This window comes from Miscanthus floridulus, chromosome 1 (assembly GCF_019320115.1).
Source record: "Miscanthus floridulus cultivar M001 chromosome 1, ASM1932011v1, whole genome shotgun sequence".
Lineage (NCBI taxonomy): Eukaryota > Viridiplantae > Streptophyta > Magnoliopsida > Poales > Poaceae > Miscanthus > Miscanthus floridulus.
Genome location: NC_089580.1, coordinates 134,130,493 through 134,154,214, shown reverse-complemented (window position 1 = coordinate 134,154,214; position 23,722 = coordinate 134,130,493). Strand labels below are relative to the sequence as shown.

General features: G+C 48.8%; 1 protein-coding gene across 1 annotated transcript; it reads right to left on the bottom strand.

The window, feature by feature from the left end:
- Positions 1 to 17,342: 17,342 nt before the first annotated feature.
- LOC136463641 (uncharacterized) lies at positions 17,343 to 19,129 on the bottom strand. The gene is made up of 2 exons (XM_066462618.1): positions 18,722 to 19,129; positions 17,343 to 17,426 (listed from the first exon to the last, which is right to left on the bottom strand). Exons 1-2 carry the CDS (start codon positions 19,127 to 19,129, stop codon positions 17,343 to 17,345), a joined length of 492 nt encoding a protein of 163 aa, XP_066318715.1.
- Positions 19,130 to 23,722: the final 4,593 nt, after the last annotated feature.

Sequence of the window (23,722 nt, the reverse complement as noted above, 5' to 3'; positions counted from 1 at the left end):
CGAGTCTAGGTGGGCACCGTCCTAGGGGTGGCGGTGCCACCTAGGCACCACCACTAGCTTTCCGAGTTGCAAACTTCTGCGCGATTCGATCCACATCAACTCAAGCTACTCCCCTCAAGCGATGCTAACTCTCAAAGTGTTTTCTCAAAACATATTAGAGTCAAGTTAGCATTTCTCAAATCATTTTCCATAAATATTTTCGCTTGCTCTCCAAAGTGCACTAGGCCTAAATGCAATGCATGAAGTCCAACACCTAGTGGCACTAGATGACCGAATTGTCTAGTTAAGAACCCCTCTTAATAGTACGATCATCTATCCTAAATGTGATCACACTCTCTATAGTGTCTTGATCACCAAAACAAAGTCCATGTTTATACCTTTGCCTTGAGCTCCATAGGGTTTTTTCTCTTTCTTCTTTTCTAAGTTGAATTCTTGATCATCATCACAAGTGGCCATCTCAACATTTCATGTGATCATCACCTTCTCTTGAGAGCCACCATGCTCCATACTTAGATTGCACCAACCTAGCTCATCTCACAACTCATGACAAAGGTTAGTGCTAGGTTTCATCAATTATCCAAAACCAAACTAGGGCTTTCACGTAGGCACCTAACGACATGCCGAACCGACCCACCCCTATCGCATGCCATCTCCTAGACGCTATCTCCAGCACTCATCCTTATCCTCTCATTGCTCACTCCCGCAACCGTTCCTCTGCTCGCTCACTGCCACAACTGGGACGGACGTCGCACCCAATCACTGCCGCCCCACCCACCCGTCAGCGCTCCCTCCCTCCCCCCTCCCTCCCCCTCCCATGACTCCATTGGTACCCCATGCCCCAGCGACATGACTCTCGCTCCTCCCACCGAAGATGAGGATGACGACGATAGCTCTGACGAGGTAGGTCCGTTCTTCTCTGGATCTGAGCCTTCCTCCTCCTCCTCCTCTTCCTCCTCCTCCTCTGAATCTGAGCCCTCCTCCTCCTCCTCCTCTCTGAGGGACACGGTGGTGGCTAGGGTTCCGACAAGCTCTGTTGTAGTAGCCTTGTTTTGTTGTTGCAACAAGTAATATTTCTTTGTTGCATTAGTCTCTTTTTTTGTTTCTGATGTTGCATCTCGCATCGCAGTAGCCTTGTTCTGATGTTGCAAAAAATAATATTTCTTTGTTGCATTAGTCTTTTCCCCTGATGTTGCTTTCTCGCATTGCACTTTGTTCTGTTGTTGTAGTAGCCCTATTCTGATGTTGCAACAAGTAATATTTCTTAGTTGCATTAGTCTCTTTTTCTGATCTTGCATCTCACATCGCAGTAGCTTTGTTTTGTTGTTGCAGTCGCCTTGTTCTGATGTTGCAGTAGACTTGTTCTGATGGTGCAAACAAGTAATACTTCTGATGTTTGCATCTCACATTTGCTCCGTGTTGCAACAGATCTTCTGATAGAAAATGGACATTCGGGGTGATGGAGCACGGTGGGGATGGGGCGTGGAGGGCAACGGGCGTGCAGAGGATGGTGGCATGGCGGGGGATGGCGACGCGACGAGGGACGGCGGTGCAGCGGAGGATGGGCTACACGTGGGGGCACGCTCGTTCTATTTGCATCAGATAGGTGGTCTCGTGGGGCGCGGCGGGATCGAAACATTATGTGGACTAGGTGCGTCCGGACGCGCCCCTAAAGTCGGGCATCAGGGCGCTAGGTGCGTTATTCCCTCTATCTTTCCTCACGGCACAGTTGTCGTGGCTTTCCCCACCACTCATCCGCCGTTCGTCTTCTCCAGCGCAATTATCGCTTGCCGCAGGCTTCTCCAGCGCGGGGGGTCTCACCGTGGGCATGGAACCCGCCCGTCGTGACCTTCTCTAGCGTGGGGGTGCCTCACCACGCGAGGCCACACTTGCCCGAGTGCCGTTGCTGCCTCCACAGCGGGTGCCACTTGCCGTGGGCGCCGCCACTCATCGGGGCCAAGCAGTCACCTGCCCACTGCAATCCTCCTTCTCCACAGCAATCTAGCACCAGATCTCGCTATGCAATGCTTCGTCCACCCGCTTGCCAGGTTTTGCTGAAAGCGCATGTTGTAAGAATATGTTTTAAGTGCTTCAAATGTTTTAGAGGTATGTTGCAAGTGCTGTATATCAATGTTGGGAAAGTAGATCGGGATGTTACACTATTGCAATAGCTATACACGTATGTTTTAAGTGTATGTTACAAATGTTTCATCTCTTCCAAACGTATGTTGCAATTGTTTTATCTGGATGTTGCGAAAGTAGATCTAGATGTTGCATATACATGCTTGTTGCAAGCATATGATTCAGGTGTTTCATACGTATGTTGCAAGTGTTTCATCTAGATGTTGCATATGTTTGCAATGATTTGCAAGTGTTTTCAGGCGTTTTTGCAAGTGTTTTAGATGCTTGTTTCAAGTGTTTCATCTGTCTTCTTTTGCATGTTGCAACTGTTGCATCTGGATGTTTCAAAACTAAATCAAGGTGTTACACATGAGATGCGCGTGGGAAGAGGCTGGCGGTGTGGGCGACGTCTAGGGCGACGCGGGCGACGTCCGAGGAGGCACGGGCCCACTGCTGGAGCGCTCGCTCACAGGCCCGACGTGATAGGGCGCTCACTCGCTCGTTGTGAGGGAACCGTTCGGACGCTAGCACCCCGGATCGGACGTCCTAGCACTAGCAAGTCCGGTTTTCTCAACACTGGACACAGATGCGCTCCCATCATTATTTCAAATAGCAAACATGTCCATATTGTCGATATACAGTTTGTTAAAGTCCTAAAATAAATAAATTTCTAAAATTTAGTATTAAGTCATTTTTTAGTCTGATCAAATTTATAAAAAAGAGCGACAAGATTTATGACACTAAATTAGTATCATCATTTATAATGTTCTCATTTGGAGTCATACGTTGCAACAGAACCTTCTAAGATTGTAGCAGTGGAGGGGTGGCGAGTTCCAACATCTGTTAAATAGTTGAGAGTTTCCTTGGTATAATATTCATCAAACACTATGTCTTATTAGCAAATCCTTGACTCAGTTGCTCAAAAAGGGTTCATTTTCAGTGGACTCTCATTGCTCAAGATGCCTTTATGCTACTTAAAAAGGCCTTGACTCAAATTGATGCTGGTGACTAAGGCATAGGACAGTTTTGATGTAGAACTAGTTCATCACGCGCGCCCTCGCACGCGTCCGCAGTCAGTTGGAAATGCAATCGTAGATCTAAACGTGTCTATATATTTTTTCAAGATCGGAGCATGGAATTAGGCTAAAGTGCTTGTGCGCGCATATGTGGGCAAGCAAGGTGACTAAATATAGGTTGCAAAACAATTACATTCTTTGATCATGTAATAAGCAGCTAACAAAAAGGGTGCACCGTTTCGATCTTTATCATGGAAATGTGGCAGGTTAATACATTTCACAGGTCACAATAACGATGAGTTAGGCAACCAACATGGTGTGTATTGCTTTTCATACCTGAATTATGTCTAGCTAAGATGTTTGTCCTTCTGTCTGTGTTCACCAAAGCATGGCATAGATAAGGCAGGATTATACATATGAATGAAATAAAAATTGATCACATGGATATAGTAGTATGTACCTGGTCCCAAAAGGCATGGGAGGAGGAAGCATCATAGCAGGAATCTAAAAATCCCCAAAAATCCAATGGACGATGTGGTGCTCGGTGGTACTCTTTCGGGGTGCCAAGTTATAACCTCTACTGGTACCCCTGCTACTCACAACTCTGTTTCCACTATCCTGGAAGTAACACACGATCACAACGCCTCTGTACATAACAGACGAATATTTTGATAGCCAAAAACTGCATGTGGAAATTTTACTTTGTTACCTAATGAATGGAGCAACAGCTAATACATCTGTAGACTGAAGCTCAATTGAAGGAAAAAGATGTGATCATAACAGAAAAGCTAAATATAATAGAAAAGTCCAGCATGGCAGCACAAGCACTTTGTCAGTAAAGCTGAGATCACTGAACCATAGTGCAGGAGGCAGGAAAAAAGGTCATGTTTCATACAGCCAACAGTGTAGCACAAATTCGTTTACAAAAACAACAATCGTTAAAAAACCACTATCCATTCGAACGCATAAAGTTGTCAAATGTGCATGGAAAGGGATACAATGCACATAGAATTTATAGATGCACTAAAATAGAGAGGCAATTATGCTACAAATAGCGGAATGTATTTATCAAAGTAAACAAACACGATGCATCGACATGGCAGAAAAGGATCCACTAAACTAATATATAAGCAAAATAAGACGATAATCCTAAAAACCGATCTGAACAAATTATCTATCTTCCAATAGCTATTAAGAGGAAATTCCATATTTACCTAAGAAGTTATCTGGTTGTAACAGTTTAACCTCATAGTTCAAAAATAATAGCATACTCAGTCCTTGTCCTTAGGATTCAATTACAGTCTGCAATGAACCCAAAAAACAAATTTGTAACAGGCATATAAGCTATGCACCTAGCTGCAAAGAAGAGAAGAATGATTAAGGAAAGAGCACAGAACAACTAAAGAAAGAGCAAGAATCAGAATACCTTAATATTGAATCGTAGCAATTTTTGTAGATAGTAGCGAAGCGCGGGAAACAAAATTGGATTGTTGTCAGGGAGAAGTAGGTCATCATTGCATATGCCAAAGTGCTTCAGTTCATTAAGAATGCAAATCAGGACCATGCATATGTAATGGTTCGTATCACTCCATAGGCCAGATGCCTCAGTTAAAAAAAAGTGGAATAGAAACATCATAAAACAGCGGCGGCCACCCCCCTACCCCCGCATCATGGTGGCGCCGCATCTTGAGAGATGGAGAGAGATGAAGCAGATAATAGAGTTGGAGGGGAGAGAAGCAGCGGTGTGTATAGAGGACATAGGAGCACAGTATATTTTTAGATAGCGGAGTAGAAAACGTTGGGGTGAAACACAACCATGAAATTGAAAACAAGCGGCCAAAACTTTTCACAGTAACGTGGACACCCTGAGCGCACCCCAACTGCAGCTGAAATGCAAGAAGCAATATATTATCACTTGAGATCAGAAAAAAGATCATAAAACAATGATAATCATGAACGCATCTTCTCATATGGTATAGTTGAGAAGAAGATATTTGTTTCCAACAACATTATCATTGACATGTGGCGGAAAAAGGTAAAATAGCAATGGCTTGTAAATATTGTCAGGTTTGGCATATGGGAATGCGTCACTACCAACTCTGCAAAGATCATAAAAGAGCCGTAATCATGACTGCATACTCTTATTTAACTATGTAAAGCGGCTGTGATTCGCTCGAGGACAACTCGTTCATGTTGGCAAAAATCACTTCCTATATTTTAGAAAAAGGTATCTATCTCCAGCATCATTGGCATTGACATATGGTCAATCAAAAAATGCAAAATAGCAAAGGCACAAAAATATGGTTAGGTTTATTAGACGCACCTCACAGGTACCATCATTTGCTCAGACTGCAATCGGTACATCATCAGCAACGGCATATGCTGAGACTAAAATAAATAAAGCAACACCATAGGCACACTTATATATACTGATGAAAAGATTACAGCAAGAACACAGCGGCACAAACCTTATGCGTAAGCAAAATAAATCCATACATATAGGAAATGAAATCAAGGGATCAGAGACATAAGGTAGGAAATGAGATAAAGGGGATTTTTTGGCACCTGATTCACTGCATAGATTGAATAGGGAGCGGACAAATCCAACAATGCAGCCGACGGATCCGGCCATCCATCATCGGAGCCGGCAAGGGAAGGGGAGGGAAGCAAGAGCGAGAGCGCACCTTTACCTATACAGCGAACAGGCAGCAGTCGGTTCGTGGCCACCTCTCCCGTGGCCCATGCCCACAGTGTGCAGCGGCGGCGGCGGCCAGCGGGCCTGCTCGCAGTGGCACACTCACACCCACCCCGGCCAAGGGCATGGCCGCCGAGCACAGGCATATAGGGTTTGGTCGAGCACATGTGGAGCGGCGGGAAGGGACAGCGTGAGGGAAGCTGCGCCGGCGGCTACCGGCATGGCCCGGGTGTGGCACTCTGTGGCCGAGGACATCCACCGCTATTGGGGCGCCCATCGTCGGGGCCCACGCGTGGCGCTGCGCACCAGGCCAGAGGCGCCGTCGCCCCGCCAACGCGGCGCGCTGCGCACTGCCATCCGGCGGCGCTGGGCCCAGCCGGCACACCGCCCTATCGAGCGAGAGGGAGAGGGAGAGGGAGAGAGAGAGGAGGGGAAGGTGGGCGCGGACGCGGCAGAGGCGATGTCTGCGGAGCGTCGAGGTTGGGAAGGAGAAGAATCGAGAAGGGGAATTGTGTAGAAGTAGAAGCCGAAGCTGGGTATATATTTGGTCTTGTGGATTCGGACGAGAAGCCGGAGAAGCTAAAGGAAAGAAAAGAGGAAGCCAGAGAAAGTCACGAGAAGCGGTAGAAGCTGTTTCCGAAGAGAATCCGCTTCAAGCAATAAGGGCCACGGGATGGAGGATCGGACGGCTGGGGTCATTCGGGCCGACGTGGATGCTATTCCTGGCGGCCAAAGCAAACTGCTTTGATAAGAGTAGACCTAAATGCATGAATACATGTGAATGATGTGAGCTTTACTTTTGTTTGCTGGATGGCATAGAATAAACAGCCTCCTCCATTATGTGTTGCTGCTGTAGCTTAAATGATTTCTGCAGTTATCTTTACTCCTTATGTTATTTATAGGAAGAAACATGAGATAATTGTACTTTGGATGACAATGTTGATATATGAGTCCTGAGCAACAAAATGGTTGAACAAATTGCTTCATTTTGTTATAAAAGTTAAGTAGGAATATGCATAGCCTTTTGTGATTCTTGCTTATGTCCAGGTCATATACTGTACGGTATATCGCAAAAAGCTTTCAACTTTCAAGAGCTAATAGAGAAATGCTACAGCAAGCTGAATGCGATATTCAGGTCAATTCCATTTCCTTTTTTTTCATTCTCCTTGAACCATTAGGTTTGTTTAGGATCATCATGCAAGTTAATGGTATATGCAGTGGCTTATTATGTAAATGAGTCATATTTTCTGATAGGATTTTGGTACATGTTTATTGAGTTAAAAAACTTAGTTAAGTGCCACCTGTTTGATTTTTCACAATGTGTACAAGGAAGAATGGAAGATACTCTTTATTTTTTATTCTTCTTTATGAGTTGATATGTTGTGTAAATTGTTGAATACTTGGACACTTGTATAACACCTGGTTGGTTTTATTATGTTGCCACTACTTGGACGCTTGAGCTTGAACCTACGATTCTGGCAGCTGTGTTGCTTTGTTGGATGCCAAGTGCTATTTTCTGTATAACAAAAGGAAAACGTAGAACCAAACACCCCAATCAGAATCAAATTAAGTCCAAATAACAGCTGATTCATCTTTTGTTGCACAATCAGTGATGCTTTTCTTCTTTTCTTGGGGGCTTATTATGGGTTGATTTGTATATGCACCTCAGTCTATGCTTTATGATTTGTGCTTGTACTTGTATTTATACCTGCAGTTTAGCAAAAATAGTATTTTACATCCTTCTAGCTGTAGTTATGATATAGGCTCTGGCAGCTATTCTGACAGTAAGTTCAATTATACTATATCTGAACTATTTATGTTGGTAATTCTTACTTTGTCAGGTATTTATGTTAGGGTGGTTAACAGGCAACCCACCCAAAAGTTAGAGGCCAATGGTAGAGACTATGGTCCACTAGTAAGTATTTTTTGTTCCAAAATTTGCTATTCTGTTTACTTTTTTGCTAAGGCAGTGGACATTTTTTTACATCATCTTCCTGCATTCATCAGCTATAGTTTTCTATTGTATATCTCCTTTTGACCTTGAACATTTCTATGTTCCCAGTTAACAGATTACCTTAAGGAGGGACCTAACAAGATTTCTTTATCGAGAAATGACTCTCGTACTTTCTGTTTGGGTATCAGAATTGCCAAGAGGAGATCTCTAGAACAGGTGGGATTTTTAGTATATAGTCCATTGTTAAGCACTACACTCTCAAGATTCAAGACACATATTTTACTGGGCAATGATATGTGAATCAGTCGTGCTTCATGTGTGCCTTTTAACGAAGTGGATAGGCATCGGTAAACACTTTCAGATGGCTTTTATTGTTCTTAGGCATGTCTTAGACTTTTGATTATCTTCCAAGTGAATTCCATTCCATGCTTGTGTATTGTCATTGAGTTTCAGTACAATCGTAGAAGAACATAAGTCATGATGGATTTGTGCATGAAAAATATATATTCTGGTCGAATTTGAATTGTAAATTTAATTTTTTTTAGCAGAAAAATGATTTGTAGGGGTGGTTAGTACTGTAGCCACCCCTATAAATCGATTTGTAAGGGCAGCTGGTGTTCCCAGACCGTCCCTATAAATCGATTTGTAGGGATGGCTACAGTACCAACCGCCCCTACAAATACATGATTTGTAGAGACGATATGGTAGGGGCGGCTGGCCGAATCGTCCCTACAAATACTTATTAGCCGCCCCTAAAAACTATATCTGACGTAGAGCTTACCCCAACTCTGCTTGGTTCTCTTCCAGTTGCGTCCAACAGACCACGCCGGCACGCCGCCGCCACCGAACCCGTCGAGCCATACTTTCCACCTGAAAAGCTTTAACTCCGCATCCTCAAGATAGCAGATGCCTCGTTTAGCTGCTCGGCAACCTCTTCCTCTTCGCCGCTACCGGAGGGCGGAGGACCGGCCTGCTCCCCATGTGTGATCTCGCACGACTGGGTTTGGCTCTCATCCTAGTCGAGCCCGGCAGCGCATTCGACCTTGCGGGGTAGGGGAAATTCCATTCACCAAGAGCCAGAATCTAGACCTCGAATCGTTTCTTCTCTCTCCTCCAGGATCTTCTTTCCATCGGTTGAATTGATTTCTCAGTGGAGATGGCATTTGCCGCGCGTGTGCGTTCGTCGGAGCGTGGCCCCCCGGGGCAGACAGGAAACAAACAATGTATATATATATATAGCATTAAGAATTGGAAGAAGAGGTGCAGACGGAAAGGAAACGACGGGCCGGAGCAGGAAGCGGAGTAGTCGCACGGGAGACTGCAAACGTTTCACTAACACAACGCGACGATTTAATGGCAACGCTTCTGTTGGCGTTTGCCATGCATGCATGAATGGCAACGCGACGTTTTACTCGCAACACGGCTATTAGGATTTGTCGTGCATGAATATAGGATGATGACGTAGCTGCAGGAGGAGCCAGTAAAATCCTGTAGTAGGGGTTCTCCGGTTTAGGTATAAAAGATTTCTGCTTATGAATGCTGTTATTACTTTGTTTGTCGGTTTTAGGCTTTTAGCATGTACGTATCGCTTTTGCTAATCTGGAATGAGAAAGTGACATTCACCCCTGGAGGCAACATGATACTGGTGATATGTAAACAAAATATGTAACTGTTTCATTCCTTCCAATTTTTATGATAATGCTCGAGGAAAGCTTAACTATGCCCCTTTTTTCATATAAGATGATACTTGTATGCCAAAGGTTAAAACTTTCACATGCTCAGCTTAACCAATGACTAGTGAAGGTGGTCACATATATTAACATGACTATCTTTAGTAGTCACGTTGAAACATCTTTGACGTGGGGCTGTGGCCGTCTCTGGGAGCAATGTCCAAGATGTCTTTAGCCCGTCCCATTTTTCACCCTACACCCACTACTACAAAAAGCATTTGTAGGAGCGGCTGGTAAGTCTTTGTAGGAGCGGTTTGGCCAGCTGCTCCTACCGAACCGTCTCTACAAATCATGCATTTGTAGGGGCGGTTCTCAGGCCGCCCCTACAAATCGATTTGTAGGGGCGGCTCTGGTACCAGCCGCCCCTACAAATATATGTTTGTAGGGGCGGTTCAATTTAGAACAGCCCCTATAGTACGTTTTCCCACAAAAAAATCAAATTTACAATTCAAAATCGCGTTGCCGAACAACCCACGACCAACGTTCCGAACCGCGTTCGCGTTGCCGAACGCCCCGCGACTATAAGCACAAGAGTATTATATAAACTACAATTACAAGTCCAATTCACAAGAATATATACAATCCATCATTAAATATATAAATTCCATACACATTGTTATCAACGTCCTAGAGCTAGCCTTTCAGTCTCACAAAGGTGTTGGTACTGAGGATTTGTACCTAACTCAGACTCTCGGTCATGGTAGGCGCCTTTGACGTGTACAATCTGGTCCAATATGAAGTTGCAAAGGTCGTCGACGAGCTCTAAGAGTTGGTCATCCTTGTATGGGTCTCTTTTCATTCCTTTCTCTTCTCTCCACTTCAAGAGAACAAGTTTCAGTTTAGTATTTCATACCATGTACGGAGTTTTTAAACTACGGGTGAAGAGGTTTAAACTTACCCTTAAGGGGTGTCTCCTGTAGGCACCGGTGTTACTCATCATAGAACATATATAGTATCCACAATGTACACTCCCAGGCTTCTGCTTGGGGCACTGTATATTTTGCATATGAAAATGTTAAGTAATGCTTTTGACAGCCATGTAACGGAGTACTGAAGAAGTAAGTTACACTTACCGCACATAGTGTTTTTATAGCCAGCTTTTCCTTCCTTTCTAGATCATGCCTTCCGTGATGATTAGTGACATAGAACCTAAATGCCCTATTCGGATTATTTTAGCAAATACAACTTATTAGTATCCAAAAGTGAACGTTACAAGTACGTATACAAACATATAAGCTAATGAGGATTGTCGATATGTATACGTCTTGAGAATCGATATGAAGTCTTTGTATGTCACCGGGTCCCTATCTATTGAATCAAAGACCCATGCCATGCTCCTCCCGACATCGACGGCTATACAAATCCAGTGGTTGCTGCATGGATTTAATCATAGAACTAGATAAGCTCTTTTGCATCGAATAAAATATATCGAACAAAGCTTTAAGTATAGAGTTGAACTTACTCGAAGTTGTATGGTAGCCATATAGTAGAGTTGTCAGTGTTTCGAACAAACACCGGCTAGTAGATTTATGATTGTTGTGCGTTAGGCCCGGATGGTGCACTAAAGGACACGAGGTTTATACTGGTTCGGGCTGAACGTCCCTACGTCCAGTCTGCTGCTGGTTGTGTTATTAGTACCGAAAATGGTTCGTAGTAGGGGGTACAAATGGTCGAGAGAGAGACGAGTCCCAAGTCTCTGATGGAATGATCGAAAAGGTCGCCGAGAGCTTGGTCGTTGCTCAGCTGTGTGTGAAGCGTTGTGTGTTCAACTTATCTATCAAGAGTCGATCCCCTTAGTGGGGGGCCCTGCCCTCCCTTTTATAGATCAAGGGGGGAGCAGGGGTTACAGATGGGAGAAAACCAGAGGCCAAGAATCCCCTTGGAAGGTGTTGGGCCCTCCTTTTCCGCTGAGCCAGCCTTGCTAACACGGTCAGACGGTGTCAGGGATTGGCACGTTCGCCCGGTGCCCGTGTCCTAGCGACGCCATGCCCTTACCGAATTAGCAAGTGGCCACATCCCGTCCTGCCCCTCCGGGCGGCGTGTCGGACAAGGGTGTTGACCTATGGCCCTGTGGGGAGTGGATGGCACGGTGACAGTACGTTCATCACTGTAGAGGGCGTGAGTCTCTTTCTGGACCGTAGTGGTTGTCGTATGTCTATGTCAGGTTCTGTGTCCGAGGGATGAAGGCGGCGCCTACAACACTATTCAGACTCTGCCATGCCGGAATGGTCTAAAGCGCCCATCCCATCGTACCCTAGTGGTACTTTCCTGCCGTGGCGCAGGGCATGGTCCTTGGAGCTACGTTTGACTCAAATGTCATGTCGTACCCTGTGCTCATCTTTATGAAGGCACAGGGTGTACTCGTTGGGCGAGGCGGAGTCTGCCCTTGGCCGTTGGGTGAGGCGGAGGAGGCCCTTGGCCATCAGGCAAGGTGGAGCCCGCCCTCGGACATCGGGCGAGGCGGAGCCTAGCCATCGGGGGTCAGGCGAGGTGGAACCAGTCTTCCGTCGTTCGAACAAGAAACACAATAGCGTTCCCGTCTCGATGGCTCGAGTGACGGGTTCGGGGAGCTCTTATCAGATATGTTCAAGTGAAATCTGGGCCCATCATTCGTGATGGAGTTGGCTTGACCCGCATGGAGCATCCTACTGCCCCTTGCCTACCGAGCGGATATGTTTTGACTTGTGAGCCTTGCCTTGCTTTTCTCCGTAAGTCTCCTGGTTCCTACCGAGCGGGCGTCCCCGGTCGGATGGCTCCAGACGGCTCTAAGTGTGCCGGTCGGAGAAGAGCGGTGAGCAGGGTTCCCATGAGCTCCGGCCAGAGAAACGTGGGGTCGGAGTCAGAAGTATCGCTTGGGCTAGGCCTTCTAATCGGAGAGGGCGTTCGGAGGCGTCTAGAGGCCGAAGTGAGTGCTCCGATCGGAGTGGTGGGCCAAAGGGGTCGACGAGCGGGCGCCGCTCCTTTTGGTCCAGACCTTCTGGTCGACGACTGGGTCATCCTTCTGGCCTATTGTATTTAGACTCTTGGGCCGAGCCTTGGCGCGGAAGCCGGTCCCCGAGGGACCCTGGGTTTATGAACCCAACAGAAGCCCCTGAGCCCCTGGGTGATTCGGGTCGAATCGTTCGGGGGATTTTTTGTCTTGCCAATGGGTGTTGCCCCTAAGCCCCCGAGCGGTTTGGGCGGAACCATCTAGGGGGTTTCTGTGTCATCAGGGGAGGTTTTCTATTTTGTCGGCGGGTGCGTGCGAGCGCACCCATGGGTGTAGCCCCCAAGCCCTCGGGCAGTTCAGGCAGAACCGTTTGGGGGGTGTTGTTCTGTTGGGCATGTGTTTGGTCTTATCGCTGGTCCGGCCTTCCCCGAGCCCCCGCGCATGGTGGAAATTCGGTCAAGGGTCAGTTCGTCTTGTGACTATCGCCCCGTCTGTAGTTTTTCACGACTGGAGGGGTTAAGGCGACATCACTTGCTTCGATGGCTCGAGTGACGTGCTTCACGAGCTTGCTAACGGGGATGTTCGGGTGGAATTCAATCCCGTCGCTTTGCGACAGAGTCGGCAAAGCCCTCGGGTGGCATTCCGTTACTCCTTGCCCCGCCTTCCAACAGATTCCCCCTCAATGGGGTTTCTATGGGCTCGGCTAGGGACTGGATTGAACTAGAAGGTTGAGATGACCCTATCCGCCTCAATGCGGGTTGGGCAAAGGCCACTAAGGCTCATCTGTGTTTTCTCCCCTGGCTCTTGTTCGACGCGGGTCAGCCTTCGAACCTCGGTCTCTCGATCTTGGATCGATCGACTCGAGTGTCGCGCTCAATGAGCTCGCTAACGGGTATGTTCGTGTGGAATCTGGATCCATCATTCGCTGACGGGGTCGGCAGAGCCCTTATGTGGCATTCCACTACTTCTTAACCCGCCTCCCGGCAGATGCCCGAGCCGTTCGTTGGGCTCAGGTGGCCCATTGGCCTCTCCTCGATGGAGATTCTATGGGTTTGGCTCGGGGTTAGAATCGAACGAGAAAGGTCGAGACATCCCTGTCCGCTTCTGAGCGGGGTCAGGCAAGGCCGCTGGGGCTCGTCTCTGTTTTTTTCCTTGGCTCTGTTTGACATGAGGCGGCCTCGAGCCCTTCGTGGGCCAGCCTTCGAACCTTGGTCGGTCGCCACTCATATTGAATGAGGCGGCTGCCGCTTCATGACGCGACACGAAGCGTTGAGATGCAGAGATTTGCATATGCAAGTTTGGACATATGGATTTAGTGTATCGCATAATTGAAACAAAAGTGGGATTTGGTAACGTTACCTTGGCGATATGAGCGATGGGAAGCTCCTACTAGATGTGTCCGTGCGGGGTTCAGGCCCGTTGTTTGCGACGAGGTTGGCGTAACCTACATAAGCATCGCTATTTTTTGTTTTTGTCTCTCGGCGGTGATTCAAGCCGCTCGATTGATTTAGTTGACCTGATAGCTTCTCCTCGAAGGAGGTTCTATAGGGGGACCCCTCCAAACCCTTCTTGGGAAGGCGGGAGCTGAGGCTTGCGGTGCGGGGAACTGTGAGTTCGATTTATGCTGGTGAACAAAAAACACCGTAGCCGCCGAGGCATAGGGTCTGGCGGTTCGTCCAGTTGTATTCAAAGTTTTATACCCACACACCGTGCTTCCGGTTTTTCAAACATAAGGAGGGGTCGAGCGAAGAGGGTGTCTAAACAAATAGACACCCTCGGTAGCCCCTGAGCAATGTTTGTGCCTTTGCTGTTGCTGGGGTCAGAGGCTCGGTAAAGAAATTAACACTCAAAGTAAGTAAACAGAGGTGTTTATCTTTCAGCGGTCGTTCGTTTGTTGTTTTGCCTAGACCGCCCAATCAACCCAGGAGACCCGTTGGGCTCCCCCTAGACGGGGAGTTCTCATCCCAACTCTTCGCTAGCCTCTGAGCCACCACCTCTTCTCCTTCCTTTCCACCAAATGCAGCGGTTCCTAAGTAAGAGAGGGTAATGCCAGGGAGAGAAGAACTCATAGATCCATTCATGAATCTAGAGCGCGATGTTGAGCTAGAGGTCATCCAACGTAGATGAGATGGTGTGGGTCACCTGTGCTGAGGAGGAGCCACTGCTGCCGAAGGAGGAGGAGCGCTGGAGGGTGCCAAACATCGTCGACTTTGCCGTCATGTGTTGCGGCCATCCTTCGGTGGGAGGCCCTCCCGCCCAGACACCGTTGTTGGGGTTGTGGCTGATGACGATGGCATAGTCCCTGGACGCCTCAGTGGAGGGGCACCGCAATCGCCGGCATGGTGCTCGACGTTGCAGATGATGGCGCCATCGAGGATCCTACGGAGCGGTAGGACATCACCAATGGAGAGTGTGGCGCATCGACTGTAGTAGTACTTGTAGTAAAGCTAGGCAGAGACTGTAATTGAATAAGTTTGTGGGGGAGCCCCCGAGTGAACAGTCCTTTGAATTTAAGAGTACATTAGTCCTTTTTGTGATGAAATCACTTTATAAGTGGCGAATTTGTGCAAAGAATAAACAAATTTTCATCTTTTGTTATGGCAAACAGTCTTTTCAGCTTCCTCTCTTTGTAGAAGAGGTTTCGGTGCCCTCCAACCCTTCCCATGGCTCAGGTTGTAAAGGCTAAGAGTGCGGGTGAAACAGTTCTGATCACGCTGGTGAGCAAGGAGGTCATAGCCGCTGGGGCATGGGTTTCCCGCAGTCCTACCAGTTGTACTCAGAATTTGTGCCCAAAATCCTTGCCCTTAGGACTTGTTATGGGAAGAGTGGAAAACTTAGAGAATGTTTACAAAGGTAACACAGGAAGTGTTTGCAAGATAAACGTACTTGTATCATTTGTATCAGCCCCCGAGTGAGGTCTGACCCCTCGCAATTTGTAGGGGTTGGATGTCACTAAAGATCGGGGATTTGTAAAGACAAAAACTGATAAGGAAAAGTATGCATTTATTTAAGGGCAAAAATGATGTAGCTGCTCAATGTTCCAGGCATTGGTGAAGACCTTACCGTTGATGGTTTTCAACTTGTAGGCGCCTGGGCGGAGTTTTTCCATGACAACGTACGGCCCCTCCCAGGGTGGGGAGAGCTTGTGGCGATCCTTGTTGCTCTGCACAAGGCGGAGGACAAGGTCCCTGACGTTGAAGGCTTGGTCCTACACCCATCGGCTATGGTACCATCGCAACGCCTACTAGTACTTGGCCGAATGGAGGAGGGCGATGTCACGGGCTTCGTCTATTTGGTCCATGGCATCTTGGTGGGATGCCTCAGCTCCCTGTTCATCGTGTGCTCTGATTCTTGGCGCTCCATAGTTGAGGTCCGTTGGGAGAACAGACTCAGAACCGTAGACCATGAAGAAAGGTGTGTAGCCAGTGGCCCAGCTGGGAGTTGTCCTTAGGCTCTAGAGCACCACCGAGAGCTCGGCGACCCAGCACGTGCCGAACTTGTTCAACCAGTTGAAGATCCTGGGCTTGAGGCCCTATAGGAGCATGCCATTTGCACGCTCAACCTATCCGTTCATCCGGGGGTGCGCGATGGCCGCCTAATCGATTTGGATGTGTTGTTCATCGCAGAATCAAATGAATTTCCTGTCGATGAACTGCATGCCATTGTCTATGATGATGAAGTTTGGTACTCCAAAGCAATGGATGACGTCGAGGAAGAACAGCATAGCTTGCTTGGATTTGATCCTGGAGATGGTCGAGCTTCGATCCATTTCGTAAACTTGTCTATGGTGACAAGCAGGTGGGTGAAGCCCCTGGGTGCCTTTTTGAGTGGCCCAACCAGGTTGAGCCCCTAGACCATGAAGGGCCACATGATGGGGGTTATCTGGAGTGCCTAGGTCGGGAGGTGAGTCTATCGAGCGTAGTACTGGCACCCTTCGCAGGTGTGTACGATTTGCTCGGCGTCGGCTACTACAGTGGGCTAGTAGAAGCCCTGTCGAAATGCATTTCCAACCAAGTTCCTCGGCGTGGCATGGTGACTATAGACCCCACCGTGGATGTCGCTCAGTAGAAGTCTTCCCTGTTCGCTGGGGATGCAGAGCTACAGGATCCCAATGTGGCTCCGTCTATAGAGTTCGCCCTCTACAAGAATGAAAGACTTGGTACGACGTGCGAGCCATCGAGCTTCCATCTTGTCCGTCGGTAGTGTGTCGTGGAGGAGGTAGTTGAGGTAGGGCATTCTCTAGTCATCTAGAGGGTCAGGCTCTATAGCTGGATCCTCTTCAAGCTCCATGACCTCGGGGTCGGACAGAGCAGTCGGTGAGTCAGCCCTCAGGGCCGGATCTGATGGGCCATCTTCGGCCCATTCTGACCCTTCATAGTGCACCAAGGGTTTGCATTGGTCGCTGGCGAAGATGCCTGTTAGCACTAGCTCTCGACTGGACACCGCCTTCACGAGTGAGTTTGCCACCTCGTTGAGGCGCCTTGGGACATGATTAAGTTCGAGGCCATCGAACTTGTCCTCCAGCCTTCGAACTTCTTGGCAGTATGCAGCCATCTTGGCGTCGTGGCAGCTGGACTCCTTCATGACTTGGTTAACGACCAGCTGAGAGTCACCTCGAATGTCGAGGCGTCGGATGCCCAGATCGATGGCGATGCGTAGGTCGTTGACGAGTGCCTTGTATTCGGCCACATTATTTGATGAGGGAAAATGGAGCCGAACCATGTACCTCATGCGGACCCCGAGGGGTGATTACGAAGACCAGCCCCACGCCGACATCCTTCTTCATTAGTGACCCATCAAAGTACATCGTCCAGTACTCTTGATCGATGACCGCCAGTGGCATCTAGACCTCGGTCCACTCCGCGATGTAGTCAGCCAGCACCTAGGACTTGATCGCCATTCAGGGGGCATACATGATGCCTTGATCCATCAGCTCGAGTGCCCACTTCACGATTCTTCCCATGGCGTCCTGGCTATGGATGACCTCATAGAGGGGGAATAATGTTACGACAGTCATAGGGTGTGACTCGAAGTAATGGCATAGCTTCCTCTTGGTGATGAGGATGGCGTATAGGAGTTTCTAGATTTGGGAGTAGCGGGTTTTAGAGTCGGATAGTACCTCACTGATGAAGTACATAGGGTGCTGCACCTTGAGGGCATGCCCCTCTTCTTCCCGCTCTACCACCAGGGCGATGCTGACCACTTGCGTGGTGGCCGCTATGTACAGCAAGAGGGATTCTCCATCGCTCGGAGGAACTAGGACCAGGGGTTTTGTTAGAAGTAGATTGGCCATGTCAAGCGCCTCCTCAGCCTTGGCTGTAAACTTGAAGCGATCAGCTTTCTTCAGGAGTCGATAAAGAGGGAGTCCTCATTCGCCGAGGCGCGAGATGAATCGGCTGAGGGCGGCAAGGCACCCTGTGACCCACTGAACCCCCTTTATGTTCTGGATCGGGCCCATCCTTGTGATGGCTGAGATTTTCTCTAGGTTGGCTTCGATGCCACGCTCGAAGATGATGAAGCCGAGCAGCATGCCCCTCAGGACCCCAAAAACACACTTCTCAGGATTAAGTTTGATGCCATTTGCCCAGAGTTTTGCAAAGGTTTGTTCAAGATCGGCGACAAGGTGGCCAACCCATTTGGACTTACTACGATGTCATCAACGTAGGCCTCAACGGTCCACCCGATGAGGTCCCCGAAGCAGTTGAGCATACAGCACTGGTAAGTTGCCCCAGCATTCTTTAGACCAAACGGCATTGAGATGTAGCAGAACGATCTGAAGGGGGTGATAAAAGACGCCGTGAGCTGGTCGAACTCTCTCATCACGATTTGGTGGTAGCCGGAGTACGTGTCAAGGAAGCAGAGGGTTTCACACCCTGAGGTAGAGTCGACTATTTGGTCTATGTGTGGTAAAGGAAATGGGTCCTTTGGGCAGGCCTTGTTGAGACCCATGTAGTCAACACACATCCTCCATTTCCCGCTCTTCTTTCGTACAAGAATGGGATTTGCTAACCACTCTGGGTGGTGTACTTCCCTGATGAATCCGGCGGCCAACAATTTTGCTATCTCTTCACCAATGGCCCTGCACTTTTCCTCGTCGAAGCGGCATAGGCATTGCTTCACCAGTTTGGAGCTTGGGTGGATTTTCAAGGTATGCTCGGTGACCTCCCTCAGGATGCCTAGCATATCTGAGGGTTTCCACGCAAAGATGTCTTTGTTGTCGTGGAGGAAGTCGACGAGCGCGCTTTCCTATTTGGAGGAGAGCGCGGTAGCAATGCGTACCATTTTACCCTCAGAGCTGCTGGGGTCTATGAGGACCTCCTTGGAGCCCTCTACCAATTCGAACGACCTGGTTGATTTCTTCACGTCAGTCGCTTCTTCGGCGACCTCCTCCTTGAGGGCGACGAGTTCCCCAAAGGCGATGATTGCTGTGGCGTGGTCGCAGCACTCAACCTCGCACTCGTAGGCCTGTTGGAAGGAGGTGCCGATGGTGATGACCCCGTGTGGGCCTGGTATCTTCAGCTTGAGGTATGTGTAGTTGGGGATGGCCATGAACTTCGCGTAGCATGGACGTCCTAGGATGGAGTGGAAGGTTCCGAGGAACCCTACTACCTCGAAGGTGAGGGTCTCAGTCTTGTAATTGAACTGATCCCCAAAGGTAATGGGTAGATTGATCTGTCCGAGTGGCATGGCCTGCTTTTCGGGGATGACACCATGGAAAGGTGCTCAGATTGGGCGGCGGTGCATTCGGTCGACGCCCATTACATCGAGCGTCTTTGCATAGATGATGTTGAGGCCGCTGCCTCTGTCCATTAGAACTTTGGTGAGGTGCTTTAGGCCAACGATCGGGTCGACGACAAGCGGATACCTTCTCGGGTGCAGGATGGCGTCCGGATGGTCGGTCCAATCGAAAGTTATGGTGGACTCCGACCATCGGAGAAAAAGAGGTGTGGCCAGTTGGGCCATGTAGACTTGGCGGCGTGCGACCTTCTGATGATGTTTGGAATCGTAGGCCATTGATCCTCCAAAGATCATGAGGCAGCTATCTAGCATTGGAAAGCCATCGTCCTTTTCCTCGGTGTCATTGGCAGTGGGGGCAGGCTCCTTTCCCTGCTCCCCCTTATTGGCGCTTCTGGACAAGAACTTCTGCATGAGGCCATAGTCCTTGAGCAGGTGTTTTACGGGAAAGTCGTGGTTTGGGCATGGCCCTTCAAGCATTTTTTTCGAAGTGATTTGGAGTGCCCTCCACAGGCTTCTGACCACCCTTGCGGTCGGCAGCGGCCACAAGCGAGTCGTCGCACCATTGCTTCTTATTCTTTCTTTTGGCAGAACGGTTGGAGGCGCCTTCGCCGGCATCCTCGTCCCACCTAGCCTTGTTGTTGGAACGATCGAAGATTGCTCCGACCGCCTCTTCTCCTGAGGCATGGCTGGTGGTGATGTCTAGGAGTTCCTCAGTGGTCCACGGGCCCTTTCATCCCAGCTTGTGAACCAAAGACTCATAGGTTGTCCCAGATAGGAAGGCTCCTATCATGTCGGCATCGGCGACGTTTGGGAGCTCATTACACTATTGGGAGAAGCGCCGGATGTACCCACGGAGGGTTTCGCTGGCCTTCTGGCGATAGTTCTTAAGGTCCTAGGGGTTCCCAAGACATTTGTACATGCCTTAGAAGTTCCCCACAAAGATCTCCCTTAGGTCCGCCCAACCCTGGATGGCGTCGGATGGAAGGTGCTCCAACCACGTTCGTGCCGAATCAGCGAGGAACAGTGGAAGGTTGCGGATAATGAAGTTGTCATTATCCACACCACCGGCTTGATAGGCAAGCCGATAGTCTTCAAGCCAAAGCCTAGGGTTTGTCTCCTTAGAGTACTTAGGGATGTTGGTAGGTGGTCGATACCTTGGTGGGAACGCAGCGTGGAGGATGTGTCGGCCAAAGGCCTGAGGGCCTGGTAGGCCAGGGCTTGGGCTCTGGTCCTCGCCACTATCGTAGTGTCCACCGCATCGAGGATGATAGCCGCGGTGGGCTCCATCCCTTGGGTCACCATAGGCACACCTATGGGCATTGATGGTGCTACTCGCATCGCGGTTGTGACCGAGACGTTGATGTACCGGGATTGCAGCACGCTGCCCGTCACCTTGCGGCGCTTGGTGGACCGATGCATCCCTAGCGGGGCGCATTGAGGGGGTACACTAGCTAGTGTCAGGCTCACATCACCGAGATAGCGAGCTCTCCACCTGCTGCGCTACCGCACGCTCAAGTAGCGTGCGAATCTCATGGTGGACCCAACGATTCATAGGCGTCATGGCCTTTAGAAGGCCATGAAGTAGGGCCATTGCGACGGTGATGTTTTGGCTTGCTTGGACGAAGTGAGGAAGGGTTTCATCGTCGGCTATGATCCTTTGGTTTACATCGCGGGCCACGGCGCGTGCGTGCCCACCATCTCCACGATGCTTGATCTCCTCGTCGATCTCCACATACTCTCGAACAAGCTATTGTCCAGCCTCATCTATTTCCTGCTTTCGGGCTCTTAGCTGCTCCACCCCTACATGTGGTGGGGCTCCTGCTCCCCCTTTGGTTCCATCGCTGAGTTTGCCTGCCGGGGTGACCTCCTCGGAGGCGCTTTTGATGTGTCCCTCGGAGGTTTCTGCCATGAAGCATTCTCGGGAGGGATGATGGCTCCCCCTACCAGAGTTAGAGCCAGAGTCTGACCCCGGGCCCTCCGTGAGAAGGCCATGGAGGGATTCTGTGATGCTTTCGAGAAGGCTATAGCTTGAGGGTCTAGATACCCGGCTTTCACACTTGGCATTTGTTTGACAATGTGCACTTGCATTCTACAAATCACGGCACGGGTTAGTTACAACAAAATTCAAAGATTACATTCATATCATATCGGGAGGACAAGGACTTATAGGCACCATGTGCGAATTAGATTCATCTCCATTTCTCCTAGGTGAAAGCATATGTGCATGTCATTGAAGTCAAAGACAATTTTCCCGGCTGGGCTTCCAAATGTGCCCGTGGGGAAGCATGCTTATATGAGATCTATGCTCGTTGGGAGAACACGGAAGTACCAATCATGGAACCTTCTCATTCCAAGTGGTAGGCGCTAGATGTCCTGGTTTGGTAGGAAGGGCTTGCCTCTTTCATATGTTTTTGGGCAATCCTTTGACCATTTAATGGCATCAACATTTGGATACTACTTTGCAATTTGGTGGAGTTTGCTAGTGACGGCCTCCTCAGAACCCCGTGATGGGACTTTTTTAACTTGGTTCTTAGGCTTGAACTGGTCATGGGAATACCACTTGGACACTGATGAGACGTCTTTCATTGGAACATAAACTGACCTTATGTTGATTGGAATCTTCTTTCGAAGTTCCCATTCAGGCACGTCCTCATCTTCTTGTGCATCACCTTCTTTAGGAGGCACTCATTATTCATGTATTGGTTGTGCTTGTTGAGGAGATTATGGCATCTCATCATGCACTTGCTCGGTACGAGCTGGAGAAGGTTGTGGCATCTCATTAGGCACATGCTCGCTAGGAGGTGGGGAAGAATGTGGCAACTCAAGAATGTGGTGGTCACAAGACGGTGAAAATATCTCCCCGACCTCAACAACTCGCTCCAAATTTGGGAGAGGGGGAGGCGGCGAAGAAGCAGTCAATATAATGTCCTGTTTGTGCCAGAGGAGGAATTGCCCCATAACGTCTTCGAGTAACACCGGCCCCTCGGGAGTTGCGTAGTCTATCCTCCACTGCATGAACTCGGGCTTCACTGTATGCACCTCGACCCTAGTGTAGTCCAGCGATATCTTATTATTGTGGTGTAAGCCACTGGGAGGATGTGCCACACCTGTTGCCACCTCTATCATAGTGTTCTGCCGGCCGTTGAGAAACACCATGGTGCAACTAGTTGGTTCTCGTATGCGATCGACGGGGGTTGTGGCTATAGTGGAACCTTGGCCGCTAGGAACTTTCGGAGGGCTACCAACTAATGCCAGTTCTCCCAGCAGCGTCACTAATATCCATGGCTACATAGATAGTCCTTGCTCCTCCAGCACCTTTGCAACTAGAGCCTTTACTTGGAGCTCAAGACTAGTCTCCGGTCTTGGCTATGTTTCTTGTACATGTGCCTATCCTCTTCGAATCCTTGCTTCTAGGTCATCCTTTTCCCTAGCCCCTGGTGTGGCATATGTGCTTCTTGTTTCCCAAGCCAAGGCTAACCTCGTCCCTCTCTCTAGAAGGATTGAATGAGCCCTTCTCCTTGTCTTCAGCATATTTCAGTATCCTTGATACCGCCTCTTGGGTCTCCGGCTTATCAAACTTAAGATTACCGCCGGATGATTCTATACTCCTCGCATATATCCAATTCCTTGAGCGTACCTTCAAATTCTTCACATCGATATTCCCAGCAGCTATGACATCTTCATCCATCTTCCTAAACTGCTCTTCCTTAGCATAGTAGCCACCGGGGCCTAGATGATGGTGGTGTTTGTTCCTCTTCGCTAGCTCGGTGTTACGGGCACTGAGCTCCAATGCCTCCGATGAAGTCTTCTGAGCCATGAGCTCCTCCCATTGACTAGGAGTTATTTTGCCGAACTCGTTGAAGGGAGTTAACCCCTTTTGGATATACTTCATGTTGAGCTTCGACCTCCAATGTCGGAATGACTCTCCCATCATCCTGAAATCATTTTTTTACCAGTTCGTGCTTACCCTCTAGAAGTCTAAAATTGAGCTTCAGCTGCCTATCCCATAGTTGATTCTTTTTGTTCTCTGGTATCTCTTACTAGTTAGGGATTGCTGGGTTCAATTTATCTCTTACTAGGGCCCCGATCATATTATAGAATCGTCCTCTTAATTCCTTCGGCTCAAGGATCTCCCCTGCTGGCCTGACCTCCGTTATCACATAGCATGCCTTATCTGGATATAGATTTCCTTTTCTATCCCCTTGTTTCCTCTTTGGCTTGGTAGTTATGGTTGTGTCTTGAGGTTGTGGAGCAGAGGCATCGTGATCCGTCTCTGTGGATGTTGCCTCTGCTCTCCTTTCCTCTACTACATCTTATCCACCGAGATGTCATGGACGTCGACGTCGTCTTTTCTAAGTTTTAGGAGGGACCTGTATATACGATAGGTCAAAGTGTCAGTAGAGGTAACACAGCCAAAGCTTTAGCAAAATTTACAAGCTAAGCCTTTTTCCCTACCTCCTCGTTCGGGTCAAAATCTTTGTCCAAATCTTCCTCCGTTGGCCTCCTTCTGGCTTCATGTGGGAAAGGATCCTCGGGACTAAC

Coding starts and splice junctions, on each gene's coding strand:
- LOC136463641 (XM_066462618.1), bottom strand. CDS start 19,129: ATGCCACTCGGACAGATCAATCTACCCATTACCTTTGGGGATCAGTTC. Junction 17,427..18,721: donor GCAGCTCTGAGGGTAAAATG/GTACGCATTGCT, acceptor CCCCTCTATGAG/GTCATCCATAGCCAGGACGC.